Source organism: Pholcus phalangioides, unplaced genomic scaffold (assembly GCF_987345545.1).
Source record: "Pholcus phalangioides strain wild (caught in Gottingen) unplaced genomic scaffold, Ppha-v1.0 ptg000003l_1, whole genome shotgun sequence".
Classification (NCBI taxonomy): Eukaryota; Metazoa; Arthropoda; class Arachnida; order Araneae; family Pholcidae; genus Pholcus; species Pholcus phalangioides.
In genome coordinates, this window is record NW_028301596.1 from 47,082,154 (window position 1) to 47,098,657 (window position 16,504).

General features: G+C 39.7%; 1 protein-coding gene across 1 annotated transcript; it reads left to right on the plus strand.

Annotated features, from left to right (window-relative positions):
• Positions 1–12,783: 12,783 nt before the first annotated feature.
• Positions 12,784–13,341, plus strand: LOC149088716 (uncharacterized). Its single transcript, XM_089252244.1, has one exon. The coding sequence runs from the start codon at positions 12,784–12,786 to the stop codon at positions 13,339–13,341; it is 558 nt and encodes a 185-aa protein (XP_089108370.1).
• The last annotated feature ends 3,163 nt before the right edge of the window (positions 13,342–16,504 follow it).

The following is a 16,504-nucleotide window of genomic DNA, read 5'->3' on the forward strand; positions in this document are numbered from 1 at the left end:
AATGGATCCGAAATCCAAACGTTTGGCAACAAAAATCTAGTTCTGAATCTTGGACTAAGGAGGGACTTTCCTTTCGTTTTCACTGTGGCAGATGTTTCACATCCCATTATTGGAGCCGACTTTTTGGAAAGATTTGGTTTGCTTATAGATGTTAAAAATTCTCGTTTGATCGATAATGAAACATCGCTATCAGTGAATGGTTTAGAATCCCAAAACGGCTCTTTTGGTTTAACGCCGATCTCTGGTGATTCTCCATACCACCGCATATTAGCCAAATTTCCTCAGCTTACCAGCTCAGTTCTAAATGCAGTTCCAAAGAAACACTCTGTCATGCACTTCATCGAGACTACGGGACCACCGGTTTTCGCAAAAGCTAGAAGATTGTCTTCTGAAAAACTTGCAGCTGTTAAAAAACAATTCAATGAACTGTTGCAACAAGGTATAATTCGGCCCTCAAAAAGCCCTTGGTCGAGTCCCATCCATCTTGTACCCAAAAAAAGCAACGAATGGAGAATTTGTGGGGACTTCCGCGGACTCAATGCAATAACCATCCCAGATAGATACCCGCTTCCAAATATACAGGATTTTTCCATCAACTTGAGTGGTAAAAAGATTTTTTCAAAAATCGATTTAATAAAAGCATATCACCAAATACCAATCAATCCTAAAGACATTCCCAAAACCGCCATAATTACGCCCATTGGGCTATACGAATATGTTTATATGTGCTTCGGCCTGAAAAATGCAGCTCAAACGTTTCAGCGTTTTATTGACGAAGCATTTCGTGACTTAGATTGTTGTTACGCATATCTCGATGATTTGTTAATCGCTTCCATTGACGAAAAATCTCATGAAGCTGACTTAAAACGTGTTTTTCAAAGACTAAATGACTATGGTATCGTGATCAATCCATCTAAATGTGTATTCGGTCAACGTCAAATTAATTTTCTGGGTTTTCTTGTTTCTCCCGATGGGATTGCACCTTTACCAGATCGAGTACAAACATTGCTCGATTATCCATTGCCATCAACAGTGACTGAATTGAAGCGTTTTTTGGCAATTGTAAATTTCTATCACAGATTCCTTAAAGATGCCGCCAGGGTGCAAGCTCCTTTGCATGAATTAGCAAAAAGCAAGATAAAAAAAGATAAAACTGAAATAGTTTGGTCTGAGGAGGCCAAGTCCGCTTTTTTGTCATGCAAGCAATCAATTGCCAACGCTGCACTTCTCGCCCATCCTGTTCCGAATGCAAAATTGTTTTTGACTGCTGATGCTTCCGACACTTCATTGGGTGCAGTCCTTCAACAGCAAATAGGAAACAAAACCCAACCATTGTCATTTTTTTCACGCAAGCTCAGTTCGACTGAAAAAAAGTACAGTACATATGACAGAGAGCTCTTAGCAATATATTCGGCTGTTAAGCATTTCAAGCACATTTTGGAGGGACGCAACTTCATAATTTTCAGTGATCATCGTCCTCTCACGTATGCCTTCAAACAACGTAACGATAAATGTTCTCCCCGGCAACTTAGACATCTTGAATATATTAGTCAGTTTTCGACAGATTTACGATATTTGCCTGGGGATAGTAACGTCATAGCTGATGCTTTCTCAAGAATTTGTGAAATCCACACTCCTTGTACAATCGATTATGCAGAATTGGCACGGGCGCAGGCAGATGATGATGAATTGCATACCTTGCTTCAAAGTGAAACTGGGCTTCAGCTAAAACGCTTCGATATCTCCGGTGTTAATATCTACTGCGATGTGTCTACTGACGATATACGCCCGTATGTACCCGTTTCAATGCGACGTCTAGCGTTCGACTCTGTGCATAATCTGTCCCATCCTGGGATAAAAGCCACTCTAGGTATGGTACGCAAACGATTTATTTGGAAATCGATTGCGAGAGACTGCAAAGATTGGTGTCGTACTTGCATCGCTTGCCAGAAGTCGAAGGTTATCAAACATACCAAGTCTCCTTTAGGCTCTTTCCAGGTTCCTGATTCTCGTTTTGCACACGTTCATCTGGACATTGTCGGACCCTTGCCTCCCTCTAAAGGATACACGTATCTCTTGACGTGCGTTGATCGGTACACACGGTGGCCCGAAGCGGTACCAATGTCTAACCAAACCGCTGAAACTACAGCTGAGACATTCTTTTCTACCTGGGTGTGTCGGTTTGGCGTTCCTGAAAAGTTGACCACAGATCAAGGTCGTCAGTTTGAGAGTGATCTATTTCGCTCTCTTGCACGGCTGTGCGGCATCGAAAAATCCCGCACCACTGCCTACAATCCAAAGTGTAACGGCCAGGTTGAGAGATTCCACCGCGATCTCAAAGCCTCTCTGATGTGTGTCCTCAAAGGTAACGAGCACTGGACAGAGGTTCTACCTACAGTCCTGTTGGGGTTACGTTCCAGCATCAAAGAAGACCTCCAAGTATCAACCGCTGAGTTGGTATACGGCACAGCCCTACGCCTTCCCGGTGAACTCTTTCGGCACTCGAATGAGCGAGACGTCCTACCTCGATATGACTTCTTGCAGAGACTGAGAGACCATTTCTCCCGTGTGAGACCAGTACCAACCTCTCATCACAATTCGTCTAAGCCCTTCGTCTCGACAGACTTGCTAACTTCTCCATCAGTATTCGTTCGACAAGACTGTGTACGCAAACCTATACAACAACCATACACCGGACCATTTGAAGTTATTTCAAGAACTGATAAGTATTTTATGTTGAACATTAATGGCAATCATAAAAATGTATCCATAGATCGCCTTAAGCCATGTTTTATGTTAAATAATAATTTATGTGACACGTTCAAAAATCAGTACATTTCCAGGTCTGGCCGAAGAGTGCGATTTCGTATTGACCCTTCGAAATTAGCTATATGATTCGTAATTATGTATGGTGTATATATATATATATTGCAATTTTTTCTATTATTTGTATGATTATTATTCAAATTGTCTTCTCTTAAATGTTTCGTCTTCGACTGGAGGGGGAGTGCTGTAGTGCGTTCTTATCTGTATAGATGGCGCGCCCTCCTCACGCTCCTGGTGATTGTAAAAAAAAAGAAAAATGCCAGTTGGAATTATACCACCGATTTGTATACACGTGTCATCCTCCTCGTTATGTTTCTTTCGTATATTAAATCGTTAAGTTTTCATTACGTTTTATGTCGTCACTACAAGCATCGGATCACACACGAGCACTAAAGATGCGGCTAAAGATACGGGTGTTTCGCCCACATCTTTAGTTTGAAATTCGTGCATAAAAACTATTTTTTCGCAATTTTTGTAATTATTTTTCTCCTTCACCCCTGATTCAGTGCCTATAGGCAGCCTAGAGGCATTCTATGGTGGTTTAATCTACTGCCCCATAGAATATGGGTATAAAGATGTCTTCATTCCGATCATCACAAGTAGTCGATGGGAGAAAATGTCTTGAAATATTTTCAAAATATTAAAAAAAAAAAAAATCTGTATTTTCGGAAAAATATGAAAGAAAAATTCCAAAAACATCCAAAACATTCGATGTTCCAAAAAAAAGGAAAAAATTCAGGAGATATCAAAGAATTTGCAAGTAGAAAAAAAAGGAAGGGGGTGGAGACTTTCAAAATGTCTGTGCTTAGAAATATGGACATCACAATTCTGTCTTAGGCCGGGATTACACTATAAAAGTTTGATAAAAGTAATTTTATAAAACTTGAAAAATACTACCAAGAAGGTTATCGGTTGCTTTTCATAGAATGTAACCAATAACTTTATTGGTGGCTTTTTTCAAGTTTTATAAACGAACTTTTATCAAATTACATAGTGTAATCCCGGCCTAAACGTACTTTTATCAAACTTTTATAAAAGTTTGACAAAAGTTCGTTTATAAAACTTGAAAAATGCAACCAATAGACGGATCAGTTAAGTTCGCGCGAATGTAACAAATGTGTTTATTGGTTACATTTTTCAAATTTTATAAAATAATTTTTAATCAAAGCTTTATAGGGTAATACCAGCCTTAGGCCGAGATTACACTATAAAAGTTTTGTAAAAGCTCTTTGATAAAACGTGAAAAATTCAACCAATAAGATCACCGGTTGCATTTGCTTGAATGCAACCGATGCGCCTATTGGTTCAATTTTCAACTTTCATAAAAGATCTTTTCTAAAACTTTATAGTAAAATCCCGGTCTTAAGCCCGGATTACACTATAAAAATTTTATAATAATTCTTTTAAAAATGCAACCAATGAGCTGATCGGTTGCATTTGCTCGAATACAACTGATGAATTTATTAGTTCCTTGTCAAGTTTTATAAAATAACTTTCATAAACCTTTTAGAGTGAAATCCCATCCTTAGATTAGTCGCTTCTGAAATATAAAATTTCATTTTTTTCAGTTTATAGACTGAATATCGAGTAAAATATACTTCTAGGTATCGGGGGAACCACCAAAAATATTCAAGTGCTTAGGGCCTTCAAACGTCTTAATCCGGCCCTGAGTGAACGCCATACGTGGATAACGTTGTTGGCAGGTTTTATTGTATAAAATTGTAAAGTATGGACAAAAGGCAGTTAAAGTTGCTATATCTCCATCGCAGAAGTAAACAAAGGGAAAGACGTACGTGGGTACATCATACTTGATGAACAGGGACCCTTTAAGGGTATTTATGGTAAATATAAATTAAAAAAATTCCGTGCAAAATCATCTTTAAAAAGTAGCCAAAGATTGGACGAATTCGCTTCGCATACGGGAAAATACGGGACATCACCAATTGTCGCTAAAAATGTCATCAAAACTGAACAAAGTTGTCAAATATTGCTGAAATTACGGGAAAAACAGTATGGCGGGAAATGTAGCATTACTGCATATTGCAGTGGATTAAAATGAACTCCACGAGAAAAAATGTTCATTAAGATAAATGTGGGAGATTAATATTCTTATTTATAGTTGTAATTATGATAATATAATTTATGAGTTGAAAAATAATTTCAATCTTCGACTTCAATAAAGAATAAAAATTAAAGTAGGTTGCGCGTAAAAAACGGGAAAAACTGGGACACTTTTGCCAAAAAGTCGGGACGACTAAAAAAATAGGAAATACCGGAACTGTCCCGGGAAATACGTGATGTATGGTCACCCTACGAAGAAGGAAAGAACTGACGAAACTCTGCCCCAAGCGCATCATTATACTAACGCGTGCTGCCATCTGTATTTCGAGTGAACAACTAACCGAGAAATACGTGCGTTGCGTATTTTGCATTTTAGAAGACACGGAAATGGTGTGTGTGCCTTTCTTCTCATTCATTATAATATTATAATAAGCATTGGTAATGGCCTGCCAAAGATTGGAGGAATCTGCTCTGAAACTATCCAGGAGTACCTATGTATACCAGACAGTAGTTTGAGAAGAACTACTACGCCAAAGTTCCTTGGACATAGTTTTCACGAGCACAACTGTAGTCATCCATCACCAAACTCAGTTCGACGTCTCAATCAATGAAGGGATGGGAGGGGGGGAGGGTAAATAGCTCCGACTTACACTCGATCAATCTTATCTAACTTCTACCAGGAATTCCGCGTTCTTCTTCTTCATCATCAGCTGCAACTGATATGCGACGAAATTCCAGGACATTCCAGGAACCGGCATCTGGATTCATTCTTGTCAAGTCAGACTACGGGTGGTGGGCAATTCATTCAACCAAGTCCGGTCATCGGTACAATTGACATCTTTTATCTCTTCCTTTACACTGTAAAGTTTACAGGGTGTCCCGTAAGCGCTAATGCGGCTTTCATCTCATCAATCGTCTGTCTCAGAGCTATAGTTTCAATTTGAAGAATGCTCAAAAGGCGGTCAAAAAGTACCCTGTACCAGATTTTAGGGTAAAAATACAGTGTGTGTGTAACAAAATAAAAGAAATCTAGATTTTTATACTGTTTCCCTGTCCTCTAACTTGCAGTTAGAAAATTAATGACCTGTCTCCTAAGGCCAAAAGTAAATCCAGGTTTCCAAGTGCAATATTCGCTGAGATATCCGAATTCATAAATCGGAGAAAAGTTTGGAAAAGACAGCATAAATAAGGGAAAGGAGCGTTGCCCGTTAGTTTTCTTTAAGACGGACGGTTGAGGGGACAAAGTCCGCAAAAGACATAATGTTGAATATTATGTAATATAATATACATATACATATATATATATGTATAATTGATTTTCTGTCTGTGTGTATTCTCAATACAAATCTGCAATTTCTGATCGATCGTCGCCAAATTTTACACTTATACATAACCGGGCCCGGATTGAATGATGGCCATGGGCTACTTTAAATGTTTCTCAGACCAAGACAAACGCCAGAGATGGGCAGAAAAGTGTGGGGCAACAATGGTTCCTGGGCCTCAATCACTTTCGGAATGTTTTACTTCGGTTACCGTGGTTACTTAGCAATGCACCTCGTGCACTTTTATAGCATCATTCCTTAGCAAGCACCGTAAGTCCTCAGGTTCCGGTGTCTATGCCCAACATGGTGTAGATAAGATGAACTTCTACCGATAAACGTATACACAATCATAAACGTAGACTCAAAAATAAAACTAATTTAGAACTCAATAGTGACATACTGAAAATTTTTACGAGAATAAGAAAAGCAGTTGAAAAACATGTTTGTCAGGAACGGAAAGAACGCTCGCGTCTCGTAAAAACGGGACGCATGGTCTGCGCGGAAAAAATTCGTAGAGTGGTACGCGCATCGAAAATAATCTTGATTGTGGCTCGTCTTCGAAAAAAAAGGTTGGCCACCTTTGCGGTATCCAATCAAGCGGGGCCAACTGTACTTTACGTAGTAGAGGAAACATCTTGGCGATCAAATAAATTGATTTGCGCCAGTATGTTTCTAACCCAGGAGAGTTAGTTCTTTTCTATTCCTCCCAACAACAAAACTCCTCTTTCTCAAGAGACCTTCGTCCAGTCCTGCTTGTAAAGAGCAAAACTATAACCATTTATTAAACTGGAGTTTGCATAGAGCAGTGTTTCCTCAACCTTTTTCAGCCCATTTGCCCCGACCCCCCTTTGGTCCATATTTTCTTCTCATGGCCCCCATGTTATCCAGGGCACACTACCCTGATCCAGGAGCGAGACCATTTCTACTTATAGATATGAATTAAGTCAAAACTGTATTTATGATAAACATAACTGTTATAAATAAGATTGATCTCTGGAACCCTGGGCCAGGCAGGCACGGATCCAGAAATGCAGAACGATCATTCCTCCCTCAAAAGACAAATTATTGGGAAAAAGTATGACTTTGTCAAACCGAGTTATACAATATCTCGCCCCTCCCGATACGTTATCCTCCTGGGTTCGTGCCAGTCCTGGGCTAGATTTCAGTGAGCTTCCTTCTTGGGGGAGTATGCATAGCCATGGCCCCCACATCCTGAAGAGGGGCCCCCAGGCTGGAATCTTTTGAGGGCCCCCGTCATACTTTTCACGGGCCCCTTCTGTAGTTAATTTATAGCGTGAAAAAGCAAAAAATGATGAGAACTGCCCGGGCCCCCAGGGCTAGAGCCCTGTCAGCCCCCCCCTTTGTGGGGGCCATGTGCATAGCTGTTGCTGTAACCTCAAGGGTTCCTGGGGAAAGTGATGATGTTCTAGGGTTCCATACTTTAGCTGGAAATATTTACATACTTAAATTACTTCGAAATCATAGTACCGGATTCATTCATGTAGGCCTGAATGGGTCCCCCAGGGTAAAAATAGCCCTAGTACTATGGACAGCTCTGATAAACTCTGATAGTAAACTCTCACAGTTTTTCCTACGAAAGCTTCCATCTCTTCACAATTCTCTGTGTCTCTCCCCTCCTACAACTTGCCGTGGCTCCCCTTTCATCTGATTTCCACCCGTGACCCCCTTACGATATCCCAGGACCATAGGAGGGGGCATATGGCCCCAGGTTGAGAACCACTGGCATTAGAGGATCTTCTTCAATTTTCTTTTTGTCCAGTGCGTGTGTATCACATACTTAACACATATTCAGAAACTTCTTCATTGACTTTAGAAGAAAAGGGGAATAAAACTAGATGTAAGTTTGACAGGAGGGTCTTAGAAATCCAATCACGAGACCTGAAGGGTCTTTTAATAAAGTTTCTTTATCTTGAATCTCCCGTTTACGGGGAGGGAATGCAATTTTCCGGGACATTTTTTTTTCCCTCCTGGAAAATGATACAGGAGAAACGTATTAATAAAAGAAAAAAAAAAGGAGACCGAATGATCATAATGAGAAATCTCCCGGGACAAAAAGAAAAAAATATATATTAATTCCAAATCACTCGTTTTTTTAATAAAAATGTCATCAAAGTCTTATCTCGTTGCGAGAGGAAAAGTCTGTCCCTCTTTTCCTTTTTATTGCAATAAATACTATTTGATCTTCTCTTATTAAAATGGATTTTTCACGCTCGACGAGGGGGAAAAAAAATTTCATTCATTTTAACAATTTCTTTTTTTTTTTTCATTTTACTTTCAAATTTTTCTGGAAGTTTCTGTCGAATTAGAATTATTTGATTCATTTCCTAAGAATAATGGATAATGAGTTGGATTCTTGTGAAGTATTTTAATATCATTCGGCGGAAATTCCTGAAATTTCATTACTGAACTGATTTTTTTTCCCCTATTGAATATTAAAATGTTTATAGTTTTTCAGAAAAAAATGTATTTTATATACTGATTACTAGGGCTATAGGATTTCTGTGACTTTTGTATTTTTTTTTTTTTATGCATTTTGTGTATTTCGCTATTTTTACGAGATAGAGCATTTTTTCATGACTTTAGAGCATAGTTTCCCAACCGTTTTTTTGTCCCATCGCCCCCATTCTTCAGAAATTTTTTTCTTCTCCCAGCGCCCCCAACGCAATCTCACCCATAGAATCCCATGCTATATCGGTAGCTTCTACCACCCCCCTGGAACATTCCATCGCCACCCCAGGGGGCGTTAACGCCCACGTTGGGAATCACTTTAGAGCAAGTAATTTCAGGTTTCAGTACTTTTAGTGTATTTTTCCATGACCTTCAGAATTCGAGGTATGTTTTCGTGTTTCGGAGCATGATTGTGCTTATTTCAACATAACAATGAAGAGAGATTGTTCCTCCCCCCCCCCCCCAAAGCTCTCTCTCCCTCAGCTTCATTTCCCGCAATTGGCGATAATTTTAGCAATAATTGGCAATTTCATTTACCTTTGACATTGCTTTTAGTAATGCTTGGTGATTTTTTTTGGCGATGTTAGCAAACTAATTGGCAATTTGATTTATGTACATTTGGCATAACTTTTGCCATTGATTAGCGATTTCCCTGTAATTTCTCGTATTTTTTCTCTCGATAAAATATGATCAACGTATTTATAAAAGTATATTTTTTGGTTTTACGGCCTGGACTGATCTTCTTGGCGAGAATCGCCATCACTGCTGCATGTGTAAATTGCCCATGGCGATGGGACCAGAGTTGTGTCAGCACTTCTGATTGTGCTCGGTTTGAAAGAAAAATAAAAGTGATTCATGTGTATCTCTCTCTGGGGAATGCATTGATTGACGTACACTCTCAAAAATGCTCAGAGTTTTATTGAAATCAGTGGCAATGTTTTTTTCCAGGACGCTCATTGCAGGCACACATGGATTTCGTGAGTCAATTCTCTGATGATTCGCTCACCGAAAAAATGGCTCTCTTGCCCACGTGGCAAATAGCGCTTCAGATCACCTTCAAGATGACGTTTCGTGACTTCGATGATAATCCGAAGAAAGAAAATCCCTATTACCCACCTTAATGATCCTCCGTAGAAATAGTCAAGTCCCCCATTGCCCACCTTGCAAATAGCACTGCCTACTACAACCTTCAGATGATATTTGATGGCTTCAATCATCCTCCTGTAAAAGAAAGTCCCCCTATTGCCCACCCAGTGAACAGAAAATCCACCAGAGATCCTCCGGTGCCTATTAACTTATTAAATGTGAATAATGCTTCTTATCAGATAATGTTTACATCTATGTTTTCTGTGTGCAACTTTGTGAATATAGATCTTCCCCTTGTGAATATAGATCTTGTGAATATAGATTATTTAACTTAGAGCTGAAATTTCAATTCCCTCAGGATAAAACATGGCCCCCACATCCTGGAGCGGGGCCTCTAGGCTGGTAGCTTTGGCGGGCCCCTCTGCAGTGAATTTATAGCATGAAAAAGAAAAAATGATGAGAATCGTCCCGGGTCCCAGGGCTGCATCTCCGTCAGCCCCACCCTTGGACCACCAAAATTACAATTAATTGAAAACCCGTGTATAAGCCGACCCCAAAAAAATCATCGCATTTTATGGGGGAGGAATCATATATTTTCATGTATTCTTCAGTTCCGTCCAAATCGCGTTGCGGATACGATATTTTTTAAAAGATTCGATGATAATTTGGATGGAATCAGAATTCTACGCCCCAAAACTGACCCGTGTATAGCCGCCCTCCCCCCCCCCCCAAATTAAGGAACATATTTTTCAACAAAAACACTCGGCTTATACAGGGCATTGCCTGGAAGTGGCGAAAAATGCAGAGGGCGTGTTTGGCATCAAAAGGAACAAAAATTGCCAGAGAACATGATGATATCCCAAACCACGTTTAGTCGATGAAAATCGCAAAAATACTTATGAAGGGTGTGACGTCGAGTGGAAGAAAAAGGCTAATAATGAGGTAGAAAAAACATTTATGTTACAGCGTGATTATAACAAAACCTATCTGTAACTGTCAAATTCAAGTATAGTTGCAAATTACCTCCAAAAAATTGTCAAATGGAAGTAGAGTTGTGAATAATATCCAAAACAAAAAAACAAAAAACCCCGTCAAATTCAAGTAAAGTTGCCAATTGCAGCCAAAAAAACTGTCAGATACAAGTATCATTGCAAATTACAGCCGAAAAATAAATGCATAATAAGTACAAAGAAGTGAAATAAATACCAAATAAAAAAGTACCAAAACCATTTACTTGACAGCATGATTACAATACAGCCTGTGCAGCACAGTTCAATGTCATAATGTAGACGAAGAGAAATTTCATGCCTTCTGGGGTTGTTATTATTGTAAATAAAATAAAATGATTATACTGGAGTTGTTGACCAGTAGTTAGTCTGTGTTGTAATGTAATAATGCTGTCAAATAATTTTTTCTACCTTATTATTGGCCTGTTTCTTCCACTCGACGCCACACCCTTCATAAATATTTTTCCGATTTTCACCAACTAAACGGGGTTGGCGATACCATGTGTTCTATGGAAATTTCTGTTTCTCTTGATGCCTAATATCACCCCCTCTGAATTTGTCGCCATTCCAACGCAACACCCTGTATATATACACAAGTATATCCCGGTACTCAAATGCACAACCAACCGCAATGCCTAGATTACTCGTTAAATAAACTGTCGTTCGTTATTAGAAGATCCTCGAACACAATGGGTACAGAGTATTTATTATAAGTCAGTCGAAACGCGCAGAAGCTCAATCATTTTGAATATTACAGCGTGTGTCGTTTCGGACATACAGGTCAGTCTCCGACACGTCACCTCTACAGGGTATCATGTCCATCTGAAACGTATATATATATCCGTTCTCATATACTACAGTTAAACCTACTGACAAAATGACACGAGTAATGCCACCGCCTCATGCATATGTATGAACTGTGTCTGTGCTATCATTACAAGAATGGGTTTTGTTCACTAATGCTCGCGTTCGATCCCGGGAGCGCCGCATAATGAAAGGCTCATCACGACACTTGGGCAACGTGGCGTCACTAATTGCGTTTTAATAAAGCTATATTGGCCTCAAATCACGGAATCAATAAAATCTTCACAGTTGCTGCCGGGGACATTCCTGTACATATATATATATAGAGAGAGAGATGAGATGGTTCGAGAAATCCTGGTTTCTCCTTATTTTTGCCTTTTTTTCGTAGATGAATAATTTCCTCTTGCGTTTTCGGGAACAAAAATCTAACAGGAATGCAACAGCCCATGAAATTGGGAGAATCCTGTTTCCTCCAGAAAATGTTTCTCTCAGTTTTAATTAAAATCTCAGAGAGAGAGAGAGAGAGAAAGTTCCTCTTTCCGAAAACTAGTTTCATTCCATTTTCCCCTGGAAAAGTTTTTTCCCTTTTCCTGCAACATTTTCCCCTTTTTTCCATCCATTAATTTCCGTCATGTTTCAATGATTGGAAACGTTTTTTTTTTTTTTTTTTGTTTCTCATTTTATACACTTCCTGAAGATTTACATTGATTTATTGTTCGGTAGAGTGACGCAGATATTTGTCAATACCATAGAGATTGGAGGTGCATAACCTCCGGCCCACGGGTAGATTGTGGCCCGCGAAGTTGTCCCACCTGCACTTCTAGAGACTCTAGAAGTGCTACAGAAGCTTCGACGATTAGCAGGACCGCAGTGGGGACTGCCACAAAGTCTAAGGAGGAAGATTTGCTTATCAGTCACTGACAGGATTGCGGCTTGTGGGGCAGCTATTTGGTTTGCAGTTCCAAAAGTTAATTTAGGGGATAAACTGGATACACTACAAAGACCCCACCTACTACACATCTCGGGTGCGTATAACACTACGCCAACTAATGCCTTACAGGTCATCTTAGGTGTCCCTCCGCTAAGATTCAAATTTGAATATGAGGCTAAATGCACGAGATTACTGAGGCTCAGGCGGACTATCACTATGGATGGGGGAAGAACAAATCCACCCGGAAAATTATTGCAGAAAGATGAAGTGATGGGCTATGCATCCTAGCAAAGAGCTGCTCAAGAAGCAAATACAATTGGGACAAGCGGAAGAAATTCCGCAAGAAAATGTGTACTATACGGATGGATCCAGGATGGACAATGCCACCGGAGCTGCTTACGCCCTTACGACAGGGAATGAAGTGCGGGAGACCTGGAAGGCCAAGCTCCTATCCGGAAACACAGTCTTTCAGGCGGAGTTTCTGGCGGTTTTAGAGGCCATCAAGGATGCAGTAAAGAAGGGAACACCTGCTCATATTAGATCTGATAGCCTCTCTAGCTTAATGGCACTGAAGAGTCCAACGTCAGCGCATGAGATGGTCAGGAAAGCTCGTCAACTCCTGATCAGGCACCACAAAATACAAATATCATGGGTTAAAGCCCATGATGGCACATGGGGCAATGAGATAGCGGATCAGCTGGCCAAGGATGCTACTATCAATGGATCATCAAGAGATAATGTTAAACTCCCACACTCGGCAGCCAAGTTACGACTAAGATCATCTATGCTTAAGAAATGGCAAGCGAAATGGGATTCGGATATTATTGGTAATTAAAAAAGTCGGACTACGAAGCTCCCACTGGAAACGAGAAGTGACAGGACATGGACTATTCCCAGAGAACCTGAAAAGATTCAAACTAACAGCAAGTGACAGATGCAACTGTGGGGCTCTGGGATCAAAGTGGCATTACGCCACGAGCTGTGCCCTCACCAGGGAACTGCACTTCAGGGCACCGGCGGAACAACATGAAGCGGCGTGGATTCAAAATATCAACAGACCGGATTCCACCCCTAAAACTGGTCCGGATGATAAAATTTATCGAACTACACCCCGAAAAAGTGAAGATGACACTCGACAATGATCTAGACGATAATCAAACATCAGTGACCAGAGCAACACCCGGACGATCCTCTAGATTAGCAAACAGGCTAATCTCCTACACCGACTTATGAAGTGGCTAGGATTCAGAGGAGGAGGATGTAATAGGGTAGAAGGTGGCTGAATGGCCCTAACGGGAAAGAGGTAACTCAACCCACCGGACAACCTCCGGGATAGTAGTGTAAGAATAAGTATTCTCACCTTTGATACAGAAGGGAAAAGAAGCTACGTAGGGCTGGCCCTTTTGGAAAAAGGCTAATATGCTCACCGGCTTATCCTTAGATCTTACCTTGACGATAAACAAGAGGGAAAATAAGATATTTAGCTCGGCCGGCCCAATAAAGGAAAAAGGCCCATAAGCCCACCGGTTTCCACTCGAGGATTCATTAGGATGAGGACCCTACAAGTGGAGAAGTTGGATACCCGTGTAGCCCCCCGTCAAATTCATGTAAAGTTGCCAATTACAGCCAAAAAAAATGTCAGATACAAATATAATTGCAAATTACCACCGAAAAATTATTAAACGCAAGTAAAGTTGTGAATTTTAACAAAAAATTGTCAGAAGGGAAGTAGAGGTACCCCCTCCCCAAAAAAAAAAACCCCGTGAAATTCAAGTAAAGTTGCCAATTACAGCCAACAAACTGTTCAACTCAAGTAAATCCGCCAATTACAACCAAGAGAACTGTCCAATTCAAGTAAATCTGCCAAATATAGCTAAGTTGTCAACGGCAAGTTAAGTAGCCAGCTATCGCTAAAAATTCTGAAAAATCACCAATGGCTGGAAATAGGGAGCTATGAAGTCAAAAACGACAAATTCTGCTTCCTTTCGTAATTTCAGCAATATTTGGCAACTTTGTATAGTTTTAGCGTCATATTTGGCGATAATTGACTATGCCCCGTATTTGGAACCCCCATTTCTCGTATTTCTAGACGAAACCGAAAATTTATAAAAAAAACAATTACAATGCAACATACCCCCCCCCCCAGAACGCAATACACCTGGAAAAAAAAACCAATGCAAAACACCTTCCTTCTCCTGCGTACACGCCTGAGTTCCACGTATACGCGATGATCAGTAGTAATGAAAACACACAAAAAGTAAAAAAAAAAAACCACAAAGTGTAAAGACACAAAACGACCAGCTAAAACTTGAATTACATAACTTTTTGGAATGTAGCACATTACGCTAGGGTTATATCTCGAGAAGCTAAAAAGTACATTGCGTTAAACTTGGGAAGCTATATTATGTTAAGGAAGCTAAAAAAGCACATTACGTTAGACTCGAGAAGCTAAAAAAGCACATTACGCTAAGAAAGAAAGCGCGACCACTGCAGAAATGCACCAAAATAGAACCGGTCCACTGCAGATACGCACACAAATAGAACCGGACCACTGCAGAAACGCACTAAAATAGAATCAGGCCACTGCAGAAACGCACCAAAATAGAACCGGACCACTGCAGAAACGCACTAAAATAGAATCAGGCCACTGCAGAAACGCACCAAAATAGAACCGGTCCACTGCAGAAACGCACCAAAACTGAACCAGACCACTGCAGAAACGCACCAAAACGGAATCGGGCCACTGCAGAAACGCACCAAAACAGAACCAGACCACTGCAGAAACGCACCAAAACAGAACCAGACCACTGCAGAAACGCACTAAAATAGAACCAGACCACTGCAGAAACGCACCAAAATAGAACCGGTCCACTGCAGAAACGCACCAAAATGGAACCAGACCACTGCAGAAACGCACTAAAATAGAACCGAACCACTGCAGAAACGCGCTAATCACTACTACTATCAGTAACTTTCAGCCCCTCCAATGTTTCCTTCATGTCAGTGCCTCTGTCCCCCCTAACGGGAGTAAAATACATTAAAGCCCTATTCCACGGGACCGGGGATCAGAGAAGTGTCCGTTAGGGTTCCACTGCATTCCGTGATGCTTTCCCCTGAAAAAAAAAAATATATATATATTAACGCAACTCGAAAAAGAAATTCAAGACAAATGAGAATATTCGATTGACAAAAATAATACAATTTTCTGCTCCGGAAAACCGATTATGCAAATCATTCGCGAAAAATTACTTTCTTTTTTTGCAAAAACACACACAGAGACAAAATTTATACGACACAAAGATTATACAAGAGAAAGACAAATGAAAGATATTTAATTCGAAGATATTTAAATTGCAAATTATTCACAAAATATCAAATAAATCGCGAATTATTAACAAAACGCGAAATATCTTGCATGCATTCCATGCATATTTATATTATTCATACTCATCATCAAAAATGTTTAAATATGTATTTCCTGGGGAAATCGGAAACGTATAAATAAAATAACACCGTATAAATATTATACACAAATTTCGAAATAAGTTTTTCTATATAAATATTTATATTCCACTTTAAATATTAAAAATTATTTCCTCTTTCTTCCAGTTTCTTTTTTTTTTTTGTGCTAAAATCATTTATAATTTATTAGGAACTTATAATTTAATTTGTTGATGTTTGCATTTATTTCTCATTCGATAAATTCCACATAAATCCGTTTGGTTACTTCCAAAAAACAGAATTTCAAAACGAGTAGAAATTGTCTCTCTTTCTGTTGGTACCGAGGGAGGGAAATTAAAAATTTTGGATAAAAACTCGCTGTGAGATATCAATATTTGAGATTGTATTCATTTTTGCAAATTTTTACAACCGTCTGCGAATTTTTTCTTCTTTTTTTTTTGAAATCTTAGTTTTAGCACAAAAAAATAGCAAAAATCAAGAATTTCAATCACCGATATCTCGCTGGATTTTTAACCAAATATTACGGAGTGAATTTG